Genomic DNA, 19289 nt, shown 5'->3' with positions numbered 1-19289 from the left:
GTGATAATAAAAACAATAGAGAGAAATAAAATTAATAAAAGAAAAACATATTAAGGTACCCATAAATGGCAGTCATAAATTATCTGGATGTTGATCTCTTGTAATGAGTTGCTAAGGTTTATTGCTGTCGCACACCTAATTTATACATTACGTACTTTTAACTATTAATATGCAGTAATTGTACAATTACAATATATGTATGTATAGTCAATGTATAGTACTAAAACAGAAATAATCTTTATTCAAGGAAATTTAATATAAACACATTTAAATAGTATTTTTTTTAATCGACCACTCTTTCAGAATGTGTAAAATTACATGTTATATGTATAAATAATAACATTCTTTGTTTATAACATAATTAGAAAAAAAACTTTATTCGGCATGTTATTTATTACATGCCTACTTTTTGAATACTGTACTTAATACACAATTATCACAGAAATATATTTATCGTACCTAAATATAAAGTTTAGAAAAAAATATTTTTAAGCAAGAAATACATAGTACATACAATTAGGATCCTAATATACTTTATTACCTTATTTTTATACATATAAAAATACACAAAGATATTATAGATTTGAATATATGGCGCACGCTTTATCATAAACTGAATTTCCTTGAAAATTTGAAATTTACTTAATTTTCAGAAGTTGGTTTTCTTGGTTTATACAGTTTGTTTTATGTTTATGATGTCGCAAGCCATAACAAAATATAAATCCTTCCTTCCCCTATAATATGTAGATACAAAAATGTCATAAGAAATAATATCAGGTACATGCTTTAATTTTAAAATATTAGTGACTTTGTGAAGGGACAATCGTAACAGAAAACCTATTATGGATTTATACGAGTATTTTATTTAATCTATACTAATATTACTAAGGTTACCGGAGATTATCCCGAACATCAGTGACAATGATCAGAATTTAAAAATTATTTAACAGTTGGATAGCCTATACATCAAGGAAGGATATAGACTACATTAATTTCCGCTACGACCAATAGCAGCGGTTGTTGAAGCAAACGGGCAAAATGTGAAAAAGTCGTCCCTTTCGTCTTATAGTTATGTGGGTCTGCTACTTATATATAAAAATACAGTGAATGAATAAATTAAAAACCTCATTTCTGTGAAATTACCTTAAAATATTTATATATCGGAAGATTTTTGTTCACCATGGAGAAAATATATAACATATCCAAGCAAATCGGGTGATACTATTTAATTTTATTCAAAGAAAATTATATTTCTTTGAATAAAATAAAATAGTATAAAAATGAATCAATTTGATCACACATCAATGATGTTACTTGAAATTAAATTTTATTAGTGTAAAGGGGGCTAGGCTTTTAAACATTCGGATGCCAATTAAAGTGTATATTTGCCTAAAAGGGTCTTTTAATTATGACAAAAATTAATGAAAACGGCTGCTTTTAAAATATGTCGATATATAGTGTCATTTGCAGAGCTATTTTCCATTGTCATGGATTATTTAATTATTTACTGTAGATAATTACAATGGCACTAGTTCCTCCAAAAAATCATCGTATATAGACGGTGTGTCAATATCCATATGACACTTGTAAGTACGGTTAGCTGAACGTGCATTTACGTCGGGACCAACCAATATCTCATATCTTTTATGACCTACCTCACTACCATCGTACGCTATATAACATACAGAGTGAGATGGCTGCACCTTTCCAGGTATAAGGTGTTCATTTTGGTAAGCGCGACCTATGTAGAGTTTCTCTCTAGAGATCTCTGAATAGCCGCCTACAATTGCACCCACTGGGATATTAGATTCATGTGTTTGCACCCATGTGCAATTGTAGCCAACTAATACCTGTCAAGAAATAAAAAAATCAGTAAGTAATAAATAAATCACCTAACGTGTAGCAATATATTATTGGACTGCCTTGGTGGTCTAGTGGTTTAGCACATTTTACTTTGGTTGTGGGTTCGATTCCTTGGACATTTGTATTTTGTACAAACATTTATAGTAATCAGTATGATTGTTTGTTTTGGTCTTGATGTTTTCTATGTATATTAAAATATATATCTAAGTATTTATTTTATATCAGTTGTTGTGTTAAATCGCTAGACCTAGGCTGTCTTCTATATATTAAATTATCAAAAATGTATTTAAATGGGACGAAATTTACTAAATACATAATAAATTTCTTATTCTTTCAATGAATAAAAATAAATTTTTATGTTTACAAATTATTACATTTGGTTTTGATTTGTTGATGTTTAATTGAATGATACAATTATTACATAAATGGAAATTATTTTAATCATACCTACCTAGGTAATAAAATATTTACCTCGAAATCATGTTTTTCCTGAGCTACACCACCCCATGAAATATAACCAACTCCTTCAGAAGATACAAATTTGCCAGGAGTCAATGACCCATTATGTTCAGATCTTATAATATATAGGGCGTCATTTTCATAACCTCCAATAACTGCACCATCTGGTAACTGATTATCAGCTCGTACCCACTGAACTTCACCACCAGTAATAGGCAACATGTCTGGTTTTGTTATCACAGGTGGCACTGTAACCATTGGGAAATCCAATGAAAATATAATTTATATTCATGTAGCTATATAATATAATATAATACTTATAATAAGTCATATCTGCAGTAGTATGGAATGTAATTTGAACTAGGAATAAGTGACAATAAATTCTATTCTCTTCTCAATAGAGATTGAACATAATTACAAAAGTATATTAAGAAGCAATAGATTAAAAATGCAATGTTTAATAAAAAATAAACTTACATTCAAACCTCCAGTGAACAACATAATCACGATCAGAACCGTTTACTGCAAATGTGACATATCTCAGGGTCTTTAAGTTGGTATCTTGAAATGTGACAATAGGTTCACTTTCACCTTCTCTACCAAATTTTATAGACAAACCATGCCATGATACCCAGAAACTTTTGTATTCATTTGCATTTAAGATATTAGGAGTTTGGACAATTAGGCCGGGAGGGCCATTGTCTTTTTTGATCCAGGTTCGTCGATTTTGTCCAATTATAACCTGGAAATAAAAATATTTGAAGAACTATTGTGTACTTACTGTACTTACTACTGTGTACTTATAGGTATGTGAGAAAAACATTGAAATTTAAATACATTACAATATATAAAAATCTTTGTGAATATGGTAGAGAATGCTATTAGCATTAAGCCCGCCTATTGTATAAAAATTTCAATATAGTTTAAATAAATAAATAAAAATGCCAAAATATAGTATTTTACATCTTTCATATCTATTTTATATCTGTCGATCACTCAAAAATATTAGCTTGCATTAATTTAGAACTAGATGTTGCTGTGATATGTGTAAAAGGATTTTATACTAGTTGTTAAGAATATATTATTTAAGCTATACAATAAATAGGAGGAAATAGAAAGATTGCATCATTAATATTGATTTTTACCCAATATTCACAGTCATCTTCAAGTTTCTTAGACAGTCCAATGGCAGCACTTCCAAAATTTGCCTTTATATCAACTTTGAAACCACCAAAAGGAACATTGTAGAATAAACTCTGCTCCTCTGGATACGTCGTTATCTCTGAAAATAAGTAATGTAAAATTAAATACCAAAATGTCTCAATGTTAAACTAATAACATTGAGTAACAGATTAGTCACAAATCTAAATATAATCAAAATGTAATATCTTATATTATATTGACATTATATATCTATACATTTTATATACATTCTTTATATAAATAAATTGCTTAAAGTTAAACTTTATTTCATACCTATTTGATCACCCATTATTTGTTAAATATCTAAGTATATGCAAGGAATATCTATTGATTTTAAAACGTTATAATTAATATAATAATCTCAATACACATTAAGTAAGATTCAATTATAAACAGTTATATTGTATTAAAATATTAAAACAATTTTTTAACATAGTTATTGTATTTTGTAAACTTTATTTTTTGCTCATGATTCATATATGAACTGTGAAATGTGTCATTTATTGGATGACATTTAAAATGATTAGTTGACATCTTGAAAGTATTAATATCATGACTAAACGAAGTGATTATTTGCTTTTTTAAGTAATTGGAATTTGTTAGTTCTGTTTCAGTAATAGTGATCACTATTACCGCTGGTAATTAGTACGTTGCACATATATATACCGCAATAGTATCTCTTATATCATCTGATAGTAAAAGCAGTTAGTAATGGACCATGTCAGGTTGACCTCCACGCGGTAGCCCCAGAAAACCATCATAATAAATTCCTGGTGAATTTGTCATGTTAGGCTAACTGACCTGACCTTATGTTCAATTTATCATCTTCCACTGGTCCCCGCTAGTGGAAACCAGCGCAGCGGGTGTATAATTCCATTATCAAACTTAAAATATATATTTTATTACGCCACAGTGATGGTAATCAAGCATTTGGTCTATCTGATGGTAAACGGATACCGTCCTTAGCTTATGGACATATGCAACACCAGAGGTGTCACGTGTGCGTTGTGGATCCTTAAGAAAGCTTAATATATCCTTCTGGACAAACCCTACGCTGTATTCTCATATTAATTTATTCATCAATCTGAGTGTGAGCAGGAGAAAACTCCTATAAAACTGCGCTGTTCGCAACTGCTTAGATTTTAAGGTATGAGGATAAATACGCTATCGATCGCCACTGATAGGGAATTTTCTCTCGTTGGCGAACGATGCGATGGTGAAAACAAATTAATATACCTAAATGTGATTTATATTTGCCATTCTATCCATAATCTTGACAGCGGATTGCTATCTACACACCAGATCTCTTACGGAAGCAGAGAAAAAAGTGGATACCATTAGCTTCTATCTTTAAATGTAGCTACAATTCTCGCTAACATTATTTTTGTAAGACGTTTCAGGCATAAACATATTAATCATTATGTCTTATTGAATGAAAGTATGATGAAAGCTACAACCTTAGCCTACAAACATGAATAGCAGCACCGGACATAATTAAATATCTCTTATTTAATTTAGTGAAACCACGGGAATCAGACTATGATTCCCGTGGTTTCACTAAATATTACGTTTCCATAGCTTGTTTGTAGTGTCATTGCCACAAAGACCACACCGTTAGTGGTAATAGTAATGTGCGCTCGTAGCATCTTGAATAGGACTCGAGTCACGGTGTAATGGAGTACGGACAGAGCTAGCGAGCGCTAGCGATCGATCGCCAACATGTAAAATTACCGGGGTGTATGAGTGCGGGCGCGGTGCCTGAATTGTTTATCACAGCATCCTTAAGAGTAGGATACATATTAGGATATCATCTATTAATTAAATTGTAGCCATAATACTATTAAAATAATTTAATAAACGTACTTTAAATTAACAATTCTTTATAAATACACGAAACAATAAAAATAATTGCATGGTGCGTAATAATCGCATGGCACCTACTAATTATCGTAGGCACAGCGTGACGTCCTTATAGGTAAATATTTATTTTGTTGGTTAACCCTAATGTGTAGCAATATTTTATTATCCACATTGCAATTTATACGAACGACTCTACACAATAAGCAGTCTCCGTCCATAATGATTAACAATAGATTGGAGACCTAATATCAAAATTATAATGTCATGTTTTATATGCTTAGGCCATAAGAATTTCATAATCAGGGAAGCCGAGTTCTTGTCCTCCGAAAGAGATGTAACAGACTCCATGGGACTGCTGCACTTTTCCGGTTGTGACGCTGCCTTCGTGACGTACACGGCCGACGAATAGAGTTTCGCCATCTTCGCTTTGTCCACCTGGGAATGCACCAGGTGGTATGTTGGAGCCATTTGTGGGCACCCAGTTGTTGGGACCACCGATTAAAACCTGTAAATTTTGATATAATACCACATAAATGTCAGTGTACATTTTAATAACTTTATTTCTCTTATTTGTATATCATCACTTTAGAGATCGACATTGATGGTTTTCTAAATTTTTTACTTAATTTTATAAGTAGATATAGATTATTGCTAATATTATTCAATCACATAAACATCTTTTTAATAGGATAATATATGTGCGCATGTAAATATCATTGTTAGGGTTTTGTGTTCAAAATAGTCATTTCTAAGAGTATGTCTGGCTAATTAAATTATAATAAACGCTTTCCTACCAAGCAACTACTCGTTAGATACTTGTGCCGTTTGTGTGATTTTTAACATACAACTGTGGTTCTGGAATTGGCAAAATAATTTTATAAAAGTATTAAGTACTTATTAAATGACATATAAATTAAAAACCGAACCTCATAAGTAGGCTTGCCGAGTTCTTGTCCTCCCCATGGGACATACGCGCATCCGTGTGATGCTACTAGTTTTCCTGGCAAAATAGCGCCTTCGTGTTGGGCTCTAGCGACGTAGAGGGGTTCTCCATTTGCGTCCTGGCCCCCTAGGACAGCTTCAGGTGGTACTTGACCTCCCGATGCTTCGGCCCACGCACCAGCACCTCCGATTGGTCCCGGGCCGCCTGGATATCCAGGGGGAGTGCTGTAGAGAGCTGCAGCTTGTGGTGCCGAAGGTTGAACTGAAATATTTTATAACAATTAATTATTTCTAGAAGGAAATATGGCTTTCATTGAAATTATATATTTATGTTAATGATACATTTCAAGTTAATTTTATGTGCATAAGTCGTACTCGTATATACTAAAAACAGATGTGATGTGCTGCATATTAAATTTATGAATTATAAGCGGCAAAATTAAAAAAACTGTATCAATTTCATATTCGTGCAAAATTATATTATGATGACTCTACACAAAAACGAACATGCCATATTTTCGGTATATAGATTAATACGTAATAAAAAAAGTGTGTAATGTGTGTGAAATAATAGTTTAGAATTTGCACCAGTAATAAATTTTAAAACTATATAAAATACATAAAAACGAAATTATCCAGTAACATGCGTACTTATGCGACAAATTCCTTTCCAAGTCAGTTGAAAATAGTTATGTATAAAATGCATTAACAAATAGAAATATAAGTAAGCATGTTAAAAAAACATAATAGATTAGAAAAGTATTACAAAATGTACCCAACATACCACAAAATACCAATTCGTCATCCTGATGCAGAGATCGAGATTAAAATCAACGCAAACATTCAAAACTTCGCAAAACCTTTAAAACATTGTATATTTGGTTAGGTTCTAAGTGCAGGTATGTAATTTAACTATACAATGGATAATTAGGCATAAATTATTAGACTACCTATAATTTGATTTAGATAGCATTGCTAATTTGAAACTAAAACGGAATGCGTAATTATTATAGTTACATAAATTAGCAATTAACACCAAAGCGTCTCGATAAAAGATAATGATGGGAATAGGGAATGCAATCCCGACTGGAAATTGCAAATTCGGGATCCCGCGGGATTAGAAATATCAATCCCGCGGGATCCCGGAATTTTCGGGATCCCGTCTAAATTAAAAAAAAATGTTGAATTCAGATGACTGCAAAAGCTAATAACTGCTTGTTTGTGATAGTGAGGTTAACTAAAATAACATATTACTCGAAAGAAAATAAAAACCTTTATTCTTTAATCTTACCAACTAAATAATAATCAGGTTGTAAGGAAATTAACGTAGGTAAATTAGGTAATCAAAACAATAAGCTTATTTCAAGGGAATTAGTAAAAAGAGTGATTTTGATAATGACTCCTTAAAAAACAAAGGGTATTAATAGTTTCATCTGCTAAACGGCATCTAATGTCCGTTGCAATGTACCCCGCTGCTGAGAATGCCCTCTCCGACTCAACGCTGGTTGGCAACAGCGTGGCGAAGCAATTATATGCAAACTGCAAAAATCGCCCCCTTGTTCCTCCACACTCAAACAAATCCATTTCTTTTTTAATGGTAGATTCTAATTTGTCTAAGCTCGTGGACGTGGATATACAGTGCAAAAGGACTTTTAGAAGCTCGCAGAGTTTCTTCTAATTCCTCTTGAAACGATTTATTAGTTTGTGCAGCACGTAAATTCAAATCTTCTGCAATCATTGAAAGAGGCAAGTCATCTTCGATTAGTACTGCCGTATTAATATCTGCTTCGTTTGGTTCTTTACGATATAATCGTGTGATTATATTTTTTATTTCTTTTCTTATAAGATACTTGCTTGGTAATTGAAAAATCCCGTTGCCTCTCCTTTGCTCCAAGTCCTCTTGATAATTATTCGGATTTTTCAAATATATCAGCACTGCAGTTGCTTTTGTGCGACGCTCGGAGATACGATTATTCATCGAAGAGACTAACTTTTCTGAGAGAGGAGTTTTTAGGTCTTCTAGCTTTCGAACCATGAAACGCAACGTATGTTCTGCACTTACTAAATCTGTATCTCGACGCCACAATACCTCAACAGCCAATTTCACTGGCTCAAATGTATTTTCCAAATCGATAAGGACCACTGCCGCCCAATCCCGTCAATCTCGAACGGGATCTCGTCATATGATGCGTCGGGATTGATCCCGAAAAATTACACGAGATCTCGCGAGATCGGGATCCCGCGGGATCGGGATTGCATTCCCTAGATGGGAAACTCAACGATTTTGTGCGCCGGGGCCAAAATGAGCTATACGCCACTGTCCGCGGGCGCCGTACCCAGTACGGATGCCGAAGTGTGTTATGGGGAATGGAGCAGTGTCCACCCACTCCATAAGTAGTGCACCACTGGAACCGTCGCGTACAATGAGACGACCGCATTTCCATTCAATTAGGAATTTCCTAAATTCATTGGGATTCATAATTCCGGGTGTCGGGAGCGTTACCTATGAACATTATTCTTTATAAGAATTCTTATGATACTTAGACAATGATAACGACATTTATAACGGACACTGATTCACTCGTGCACCCTACCTACCTTGTCAGGCCTCTGTCTGTTGTATCTAATAACAGACTGGCTGTTTTCCCAGCCACCGAGGATTATTTCATATATAGGGTCAACTTCTGCGGCAGCGCTGGTCAAACAAATATGGCAGTTGTGTGGACCACGATATTCAAGTTCCAATAATCCAGTAGCAACAGGTCCAAATTTGTACTCAAGTTTGTCTGGAGTATCGAACTCGGCTCCCTCTGCACCATAAGGATAATTTTGGATAATATAATAAATTTCTGCGTTGGGTACATTTTGCGACGAGTGTTTAAAGACTCACCTTCGATTTTCCATGTACCAGACGCACCCCAGCCGGTGCAAACACCTACAAATCCAACAGGGAAAGGTTCAGGATCTGTCCAAGATAGAAATGGAACCACTTCTCCTTCTCGGCCTGCTGAGATAACGCCACCATCCCAGCGAACCCAAAAGCCACGGAATTCTCCCCCATTCAAAATTCCGGGTGTGTCAACTTCGACTTTATCGGGTTTGGTTCTGTTCCTTCTTATTACACTCTTTGAGTTCCCCCATCCTCCAATGAAAACCTAAGATATCGTATATTATTAAAATAAATATATTAAAAAATATAGTAGGTACACACTTTATTTTTCTTCTTTGGAAACTACATACCTCATAAATAGGTTCGGCCTCCTGGGGGCCAACAGTAAGAGCAATATGGGCATCATTTGGTGCTCGTACTTTGAATGTTACAGATCCATTTGATACAGGGAAGAACTGATATTGAAGGTTGTCCTCCGTGGCTACATCTGAAATATTTTAAGTAAATCGTTAAGTAAACTTATATATTCTCTAATTTACACAAAAAATTGAGAGGAGAGCTTCTGCGTAGATATGTAGGTACTCATAGAATTTGTACTGTATTAGAAGAAATTTTAAATTCTTTTTTCATATTTGCATTCTGCGGTAATAATTTCTTCCACTATAATGGGATTGTTATCATCATTAACTTGTCATGTTTACTTAGGTCGATCATTACGATATGATATTAAGATTTCGTATGAAATTCCGTACTAATATATAGGTACTCTAGATTGTTACAATAAAACCGTACATCTCTAAATTTAACTTGTATTTGAATTTATTTCCGGATATGAGTAGTATTATTTGAATAAACATCATAAGAAGTTTGATATTTAAATAAAAAAATATATTTACGGTATATTTTAATAACAAAGGAAATCTAATAACATGTTTATCTAAGTACCAACTTAATACTGCTCATATCCGGAAAATAATCTATTTCATAAAGTAACAAATATATTATAGTAAATATTATAAATATTTATAACCCTGAATATACGTATTATGTCTTATTTTAATGTATTCATATTTAATTATTTATTAGTGTTTATATTATCGAAGATTCAAAACGTGTTAATATATTTGTACTATTTAATATAGTCAGTATAAGTACTAACAGCAACTTATGTTGTATTGTAAAAATGTAATGTAACTAGGTCGAGTCATCGTATATACGTCATGTATATTACAGTAAATATTTATCTTTATAAACATTTCTATAATTAAATATGCTGCTATAATAACAATTTTTTAAATTGTCAATGGCTCTAAAACCTGTGGGCTAATTATCTAACTTTGTTCGCAACGATTTTCGTATGTAACGTAGTGAAAATGACGTCATCTGTCAATAATGCGATTATATTGACTGGACTATTTTGATCTGTATCATTGTATCACACTAGCAAATCACATAAATAAAACCATGGAATGGAATCTGAAATATTTTTTATAAATGTGAAAACCAATCTGTCTGTAGATTTATACTAACGGTTAGCAGATGTATATACTTTTATTTAATAAATGTATAATAATAATAAAATAATATATAAAATAAAATAATACCCGACTGCGCTAATGGTATAATGGGCATAAGTGGAGGATGATGCGATGAGGACGAAATCAGAGAAGCTTATCATGGCGAATTTACCATAGAGATCTTTCCAATTCATCTCAACAGAGGTATTCAGCAAAGTATTAAAAAATGTGATTTATTACGTAAGTAGCTAAATATATACTATGAATAAAATAAATGCTTTTGACTTTGACTTTGGGCGTACAAGTAATTATTGAAAGGCAGCTGTGTCGCTTCATGAATAATTCAAAGTATGAGTCTGAGTTTTATATTCTGCGGCCGTTAGACTGAACTTTCGACGATACTTATTTAGCAGTTCGGTCGTCGCCTTCCATATGGAGATAGTCTCTTCACAGCAAGTCTAAATATAGGCTACTAACGTTGGTATGCGGTATGTAGGCAGCTCCGCACCCACAACACTATTCTATCGCGCAATTTTGTAAGTTACCTAATCCATTGCTGCATACATAAGAGCGATTTCAACTCCTAGTAGATACACTAAGACGACGAGTAATATAAAATCGTTTCGGTAGTTAACTAGGCGTCGCGAATGGTCAGGTCGAATGATGTCATTCTATTAAATCAATGCTGCTGGCGACCTCCAACCGCCACTATACTAAGGGAGTACGTAGTTACGTAGTCTGGGGACTGAATAAACTTTAGTGTTTTTGATAACATCGTTCGTATATATACAGGTACCAAATAACTACAAAAGGCCACAAACCAAAGTCTGCCTAAATAAAGTAGTTAAAATTATGTAGTATATATAAATCATATTTTTGGAAGTTATTAAATATTTCTTTTAATTAACCAAGGCTGTCTATAAAGTAACGTCCAGGGTTAGATATTAGGAAAGGAATCGTTTTTGCGAACATTAATAATTAGCATCAACATATAAATTCCCCAATTGTACAGATGATGAAGTATTTCGTCCATTCTGCTATTAATTTGAATTTATTTTATAATTAGCTCGTCTTTTTTAATATTTCATAGGTAACTTTTTGCGCCATGTTTGCATTATATGCTCTGGAGTTCACAAGGAATTAAAGCAGGTAAATTTCTACTTTTGGCATGTAGGTATGTATTAAATACTGTTGAAAACAATCGGCATCCAATAATAACGGTTTGTTGAGAAAACTCTTTGATGTATTGTTTTAGTACAATCTGAGAAACTACTTAAATATAATTCATTTTCTTCCCACTTCTCTGCTGAAAATAGCTGACGTATGTTGTCTGCTTTGATTCACCAGTGAATGACGAATTGCAAATTTCTCTTTTATTTATTCGTATATTCAAATATCTATCACAGCGTAAGTACATGTTCCAGTTTGAATTGTATTGAGTATGAATGTAATTTTGAAAAAAAAATTTAATGAAAAGTATCTCTATTAGCATTTCCATTTTAATATTCTTCTTAAATTCTTTTTCAACCGTAACGGTTAAAAAGGATAATAAAGGACCTTTTGCATTATGGATACAGATAATATGTTGTGTTTTCTTTATATACCACTTACTTTGTAAGTATTCTTCGCAAATATTCAGTGATTTTCATCAATAATTTTTCCTCTGTAACGATTAGTCTGTCTGTAGCTCCTTGACTCGGAAATTGAACATAGAATCATAGTAATTTCTCAAAGTATAAAGGAATCCTGTTTAATGTTCTTTAAGGATAAAAATTTGGCAACCGGTAACGGCTAAACAGGTAAAGATCCAGTTTCTAATAAAAGCAAAACATTTCGCTTTAATAACTTGTTCTGGCAATTTTAGTAATATGTTCGTATTTAGTATCTCAGTTTCATGATATGAAATATATACAATTTTATAATTATTTCTTCTATTTATTAATTAGTTATTCTTATTTAAGTCAACAATAATTTTATATATGGCAATTCTGTCTTTTTTTCGTCAGCCATTTGGACCATAAGTGTTGTCATGTGTGCTTACAAAATAAAGTCTGTAAATAAATTGAAAACATATTTTTTTGCAGTCACACAGTTTGCTTTGTGACCAATATTTTGGTATGAAGTTTGAGAGAGGGCAGTGAAGTTTTTTATCGGTGGGTAGTTTTATATAAAAAGAAGTATGTGAAATCGTTAAGGTATTTCTACCAATAAGTGGTTTGTTTCCTTGGTGGTATGGAAGATGATGCAAAAGTATAATTAGTGAATAGATTTTGTGACACAAGCCATTATTCTCACAGGGATATGCACCGTATGCACGTATCTTGCCTGGTATAAATTATATTATAGGAAGGTATGTATTATTTTTACTTTAATAATGGACTAGTGACATTTGAGAACAAGCTCTCAAATTATGATAATCCTATTATAAACCCAAAGTTTGTGAGTATGGATGGATGTGTTACTCTTTCACACAAAAACTACTAATAAAGTAATAGGAAGAAAACTTATTTTAGTTTTATTGCATACAAAACATGTTTTTTTTTAAATAAATGGAACGGCGAACTAGCTGGTATGTGGTAACCGTAGAATATGTGCAAAAAAAAACACTACGGAAAAAAGTCTTAATGAGCACCCATTGTATGTTGTCAGTCCAAAAAAGTAATATATTAAACTAATATACCCTATAATGCTACTGACACATCTCGAGTTCGTCCTTCAACCGAAATACTGCTTATAAATACGAACTTATACATAAAATCGTCAATTAGTCTGTTATCTTACTTGGCACTTTTAGTATTACAAAATATATTTTTACAATATTGGAAGTGCCAAAGTATTTATTCTATTTTAGCGATTACCACACGTATGTGATAACGAGAGCTTAAGACTAATTAGACACAATTTATCATTTGACCTTATCCAAGACCTGTCCACTTTAGTTGTTTTTTGTTTAACAATATTTTATTTACCTCAAAATTGTAAATTGTTAATTAATAAATTGTCCGAATTATTAATTTAATATTAAAGTTGATTATGAAGTGTTACATACGCTTCATATGAAAATATTAAATATATGAGAATATTGTATAGTTACCTAGACATAATACTTATACTCTATTTGTCAGACATTTAGTTTCGATAACCACATTCAATACAATTAATCAGGTAGGTATATAGTTATGTACCACGGTGATAGACATGCATAAAACTAGTTAGTATTGCCAGCAATAGTCCGACTCTATTATTACCTACAAATTTTTCATTAAGAAGTCCTCACATTAGGTTGAGATACCGGCTAATGCGTCATTAGCTAAATAAAGTGAAATATAATCCAAGACACGTCCGTAGAGATATACTCGTACTTAACAGAGTAAAATTGAAATGTTCTCTGTAATCGGTATTCTTTTCGATAAAATTAATGACCTACCTACACATAAATTCTGATTGGTACGTCCTTGTCGGGGTCAAAATCGATAGTTACAATATAAAGTTGTGTCAAGCTATACCTACTTAAGATCACGACTGCACTGATCAGATGATGTCACTCGTAGCCTCATTCAGAGATGTCCCACATTGTTTATTAAGACACGAATGTAATGGAGTTATTTTCATGCGAATTCATGAAATAGTTTAGGTAGTTGGGATGCGATATTCTTAATGCATACATAAGAATTCGCAAAATGTCAATGTAATGTATTGATTCTAACGAATTTTCTATGACGCGTTACCGCGCCTGCTTCTGGCCTTGTGCCAGTAAAAACACCGGTCATTGCATGGTATTATAGCGCCTGCCGGCTTGTCAAAATATTTAAAAGACCTAAGAATATACATAATAATTAATTAAGTAAATAGGTATTTAAAAAAGCAAACGCAAATAGAAAAGTATCATCCAATATAAAACTATTTATAAGTTAATCTATAATGTTATATTTATCGTACTTATTTATTTAGTTGTAGACATTTTTTTATAACAAGTTAGGTTTATCAACATTTTAATTAATATATTATACTTAAAATATGTTACTCACCCAAGAAGTTAGCCATGTTTTGAAATATTTTTCACAGTTAGATACACCACTTAGACGCGTGAGTACAGCCACAGAGCTGTTACAAAACTGGGAGTGGGAACTCGAACTTCGGCTTCGTGGTACGCTGCATCTCATGGCCTCGCGGATCGCGCCGACTCGTCCGAGGCGACACGTAACGTGATGATGTCATGTTACGCTTTAAAAATATTATTGTTTAGAACATTGCAAGTACAGTTTTCACTTTGTTACATACAATTGTCTACTACGTTAAGTAGGAGGAAGTGGATTGTCAATAATGAGACTATTGGCTCCATTCATACGAAATAGAATGTATAATGTAACTCGGTCTCCTATGAAAATCATCGTAATAATTTCTGGAGAATTCGCTATGATGGAATACGTACCCTAATTCTATCCAGTCGGTGTACTCTAGAAATGAAATTCGAACCAATAACATTAATTTCAGCTGTTTTGTACTATTTTATACTATAATATGTAGGTAATTCCATATTGCGTGTTCCATTTATTCGGTATAGTCTCGATTACGTTTCAGAACACTCCAGAACTAAATAGAATTGGATGGAAATCGATATTCAAATTACAGAGTAGGTCTTTATCTAAGTAGGTAATTGGTGTGCTGCAAAAGTTTGTTACATCCAGATGGGATTGGTAGGGACACCATATAGTAACGGTGTTAATTACTATGATATGATTTGCACCTGCTTGCGATTATAATTTGGTCTAGTATAAGATACACATACGCAGTAAATTCACCTAACTAATACAGGTAGTTAAGTATTGTGGAGGATTGAAGATTACAAATTAGTAGCTAAATCTGATTTATAATTTTCCATGGCCATGGTCAAGGTCGGAATAACTTAGATTCACTCCTTGATTGGTATGAATAAACTAAAGCAACCGTTGTCGGACATAAGAATATATTGCCAGCTCATTAATTTTGTAACATTTTGACGGTCTCGGTGGTATTGCGGTTTAGCACACCGCCTTACTTCCAATGGACGCGGGTTCGATTCCTCGCACGGCAGAAACATTTGTCTTCATGAGTATGATTGTTTGTATCGCTCTGCTCTTCTATGTATGTATTTACACAGATATCCAGTAGTAACACTAGCTATGGCTAGCTTAACTTAGGTCTATATGGTGCTGTGTAAATTGTCTAGGGTTATTTATAATATATTTATTATTTATTAAATTCAAGAATCTCAAAATTGATCGTCCCTGAAAATGTTAACAACATTTATTCATACAAGTAACCTGTCACATGGTTAGACATATTTTTCTAGTAATAAATATAGCCTCAGGGAATGTAGAGTTATAATATTGAAATTGTTTTTGAATCAGTAGTCATTTAGAAGTTTATCAATACAGACACTAATATACACATATATACAAAACTACATATCATTCTTGATCCACTTTATATTTGTGAATGTATACGTATATTTTTTAAGCTTTAGGAAAAGTTATTTAGACTCCTTGTCCTCGCTATTTAATACGGGTGACGAGACATTCCTGAAAGAATTTGTTAATATTGTCAGTAGTAATAATATAAATAGCTACAGTAGAAGAAAAGAAGGCTCGGACGATGACTGCAAAGGTAACGCAAAGAATTGGTCTTACGCCGAATGTACAAGTACATGTATAATTTATTACCATAATAGTCAAATTTTTGAATTTTAGTGCAATTACAAGGCTAGATTATCAACACGAAAATTATTATAACCATCATTCCTTACACTGCGGGGATCTAAATTAGACTTCTAATGCAATGTACTTTTGTTTATCTTACAAATTGATATCAAATAGATTTTTTTAAGATATATTTCTACGACACAGAATTATCTACCTATCAAGATGTTAGTGAAACAAAGTCGTTGACGTCGACCTACGTCAGTTTGTTTGTATTTTTCTATCTACCTTTAGTAATCTGTAATCACATGTGTATACTGTTTGTGGATCACTACCACTATTTTTAATAATAATAATATGTATAACCTATTATAGTAGTAGAATCCAATGTATAAGTCTGTCCGTAAACAAAATATATTTTTGATATTTACTTATTTATCATGAATCCATTAGGGTTGTAATTAGTATAAACGCAACCGACAGATAATTCTTGGAGTTTATCAAAATAGATCATTAATGTGTCTAATCTAAAACCCTAAAACACATAGTTTAAACTAGTGTTTCTCTAACCAGGGCTAATCAAAAATAAATGCTTTCTTAGTTTGGTATAACTAAGTTTGTGAATGTATAATTTATTTCATCATTTACATCAATTCTATAAATTTTGTTACTAGTTGGAAAGGAGAACATCTTGAGTGGTAAAATGCAGTAGGTATAGTCATAGGTATTAGTTATAACATGCGTTACTCAGGCGTTGCCATTTTAATTTAGGGACGAAAATTTCTTCGCTTGTGATTTACACATTGTTATCCCCTTCTTAACACTATATTATTTTAATTCCATTATGAAGTTAAACTTACTTATTATACCTACTTATATTATAGAAACCCTAAATATAGATGTCGCTTTGTAAACTGGGTAGGTATTTTATGAAAATATCAAATTACCTTTAAACCTTACAGTATTATTTATGTAATATCATGTATTTACTTACAGTTCAAAGTGATATAAAAATTTGATAGTATATTGTAATTATTTATCTACTATTGAGTTCAAGTGAGCAGGGGTGAAAAGGCAGTCAGGCGGACAGCGCAAGCAGTTTGATAATTTTGTAAATATAGGTATTTAAGTCAAGTGTGTAATATTAACTGATTAGAGCAGACCAGTCCACACAAGCAGCACCTGTTCACGAGTATGACGGATGAGCCAGCCATCACTGGGCGCGACCATATTTTAGGGAGCCCAATGACCCGGCCTACCACGCCGCCACAAGTCTGGACATTTTAGTGAGCATGACTACTCAAAACACGTCATAGCTACTCACAATTGCCATCTGATGGTTATAGTATTCACATTTCACATAAGAATGCATGCGGCAATCAATACAAAAACCGCTACGCTTTCATATTTCTAAAATAATTGAATAAAGAAAGCAATGAGATAAACAAATTATAACGTTGTATGCTAATAAACTTATTATTTACTTGATATGTTGTCGTCTATGAATTCATCTATCCTGTAATAGGCTTTCTTAGACAAAAATTGTTTAATATAAGATTTGAATTGCTTCTCTGTCAGATTTAGTGCAGATTCAGGCAGCTTATTATAAAATCTTACGCAATTACCATAGAATGAATTACTGACTTTGTGCAGACGGCATTTAGGTAAAATTAGCTTATTTTTATTGCTAAGTTTCTATTTGTACAGTCTTTAAGTTTTTTAAAACTCTCTAAATTCTTCCGTGTATATATGATATTCTCATAAATGTATTGTGAAGTAACGGTGAGGATATTTGAATCTTTAAAACACTGACGTAATGACTCTCTTGAACCCATACCATAATAGAACGTATGGCTCTCTTTTGTAAAATAAATATAGTATTTATATCGGCTGCTTTACCCCACAGCAGTATGCCATATGACATAATGCTATGGAAATAACTAAAGTATACAAGTTTAGCCGTCGCCACGTGTGTTAATTGCCTAATTCTTCTAATTGCATATGCACCAGAACTGAGTCTATTGGCCAATTTTGAAATATGGAGCCCCCATTGTAATGTCGAGTCCACTGTTATACCTAAAAAAACTGTATCATTAACAAAATTTACTATTTCATCATTAAGCACTAACTGTGTATTTATTGGTCTTTCATTAGGAAGTGTAAATTTTATACACTTTGTTTTGCTGGAATTTAATAACAGATAATTACATGTAAATCAATTTAATATAGCAGACATAACACAATTTACATCGTCTAATTGATTAGTTTGACGTCCAATTTTAAACACTAACGAAGTATCATCCGCAAACAGTACTATATCTGCAATTTTCTCTACCATAAAGGGAAGGTCATTTATGTAAATTAAAAAGAGAAAGGGGCCTAACATTGACCCTTGTGGAACGCCCATCCCAATATTAGTTCCCTCAGATTTTATACCGTCAATATCTACAGTTTGGACCCTATCCTCTAAATAAGTTCTCATTAATTTTAGATCATTATCTTTTATACCATAATGTTCGACCTTGTACAAAAGTGTTTTATGATCCACGCAATCAAAAGCCTTTGATAGGTCACAAAAAACTCCGAGTGCATCCTGTGACTTCTCCCATGATTCGAAAATATGTGTTATTAGCGCTACACCTGCGTCAGTGGTAGACTTGCCGGCGGTGAAACCATATTGTTGACTGTGAAGCAGTCGGTTATCCTTGAAGTATTGTAACATTTGATTTAACACTATCTTTTCAAACACCTTACTTAGAACTGGCAAAATAGATATAGGTCTATAGTTCCCTGGCTCAAATTTATCTCCTGATTTAAATAGTGGGATTAATTTGCTAAATTTCATTAATTGTGGAAAAGTGCCATTATCAATATTTT

At 32.7% G+C, this 19289-nt stretch overlaps 2 protein-coding genes across 3 annotated transcripts; both read right to left on the bottom strand.

Moving 5' to 3' along the window:
* Window positions 1–1479: 1479 nt before the first annotated feature.
* Window positions 1480–3921, bottom strand: LOC131843495 (uncharacterized). Its single transcript, XM_059192161.1, has 5 exons — window positions 3799–3921; window positions 3468–3604; window positions 2800–3064; window positions 2335–2570; window positions 1480–1850 (listed from the first exon to the last, which is right to left on the bottom strand). Exons 1-5 carry the CDS (start codon window positions 3812–3814, stop codon window positions 1518–1520), a joined length of 987 nt encoding a protein of 328 aa, XP_059048144.1. The 5' UTR covers window positions 3815–3921; the 3' UTR covers window positions 1480–1517.
* A 1439-nt stretch (window positions 3922–5360) lies between these two features.
* LOC131843427 (C3 and PZP-like alpha-2-macroglobulin domain-containing protein 8) lies at window positions 5361–15017 on the bottom strand. 2 transcript variants are annotated; one of them, XM_059192070.1, is made up of 7 exons: window positions 14763–15017; window positions 9568–9704; window positions 9218–9482; window positions 8926–9137; window positions 8608–8830; window positions 6312–6589; window positions 5361–5890 (listed from the first exon to the last, which is right to left on the bottom strand). In XM_059192070.1, exons 1-7 carry the CDS (start codon window positions 14776–14778, stop codon window positions 5663–5665), a joined length of 1359 nt encoding a protein of 452 aa, XP_059048053.1. In that variant the 5' UTR covers window positions 14779–15017; the 3' UTR covers window positions 5361–5662. The 2 variants fall into 2 exon arrangements, with proteins under 2 accessions (XP_059048053.1, XP_059048054.1); XM_059192071.1 differs by lacking the exons at window positions 8608–8830; window positions 8926–9137 and having other exon boundaries at window positions 14763–14938.
* Between the last annotated feature and the right edge of the window lie 4272 nt (window positions 15018–19289).

The sequence above is a fragment of the Achroia grisella genome, unplaced genomic scaffold (genome assembly GCF_030625045.1).
Source record: "Achroia grisella isolate CSIRO2021 unplaced genomic scaffold, CSIRO_AGI_Agris_v1 utg308, whole genome shotgun sequence".
Lineage (NCBI taxonomy): Eukaryota > Metazoa > Arthropoda > Insecta > Lepidoptera > Pyralidae > Achroia > Achroia grisella.
The sequence above is the reverse complement of the archived record's forward strand: the minus strand, read 5'-3'. Positions and strand labels throughout refer to the sequence as shown.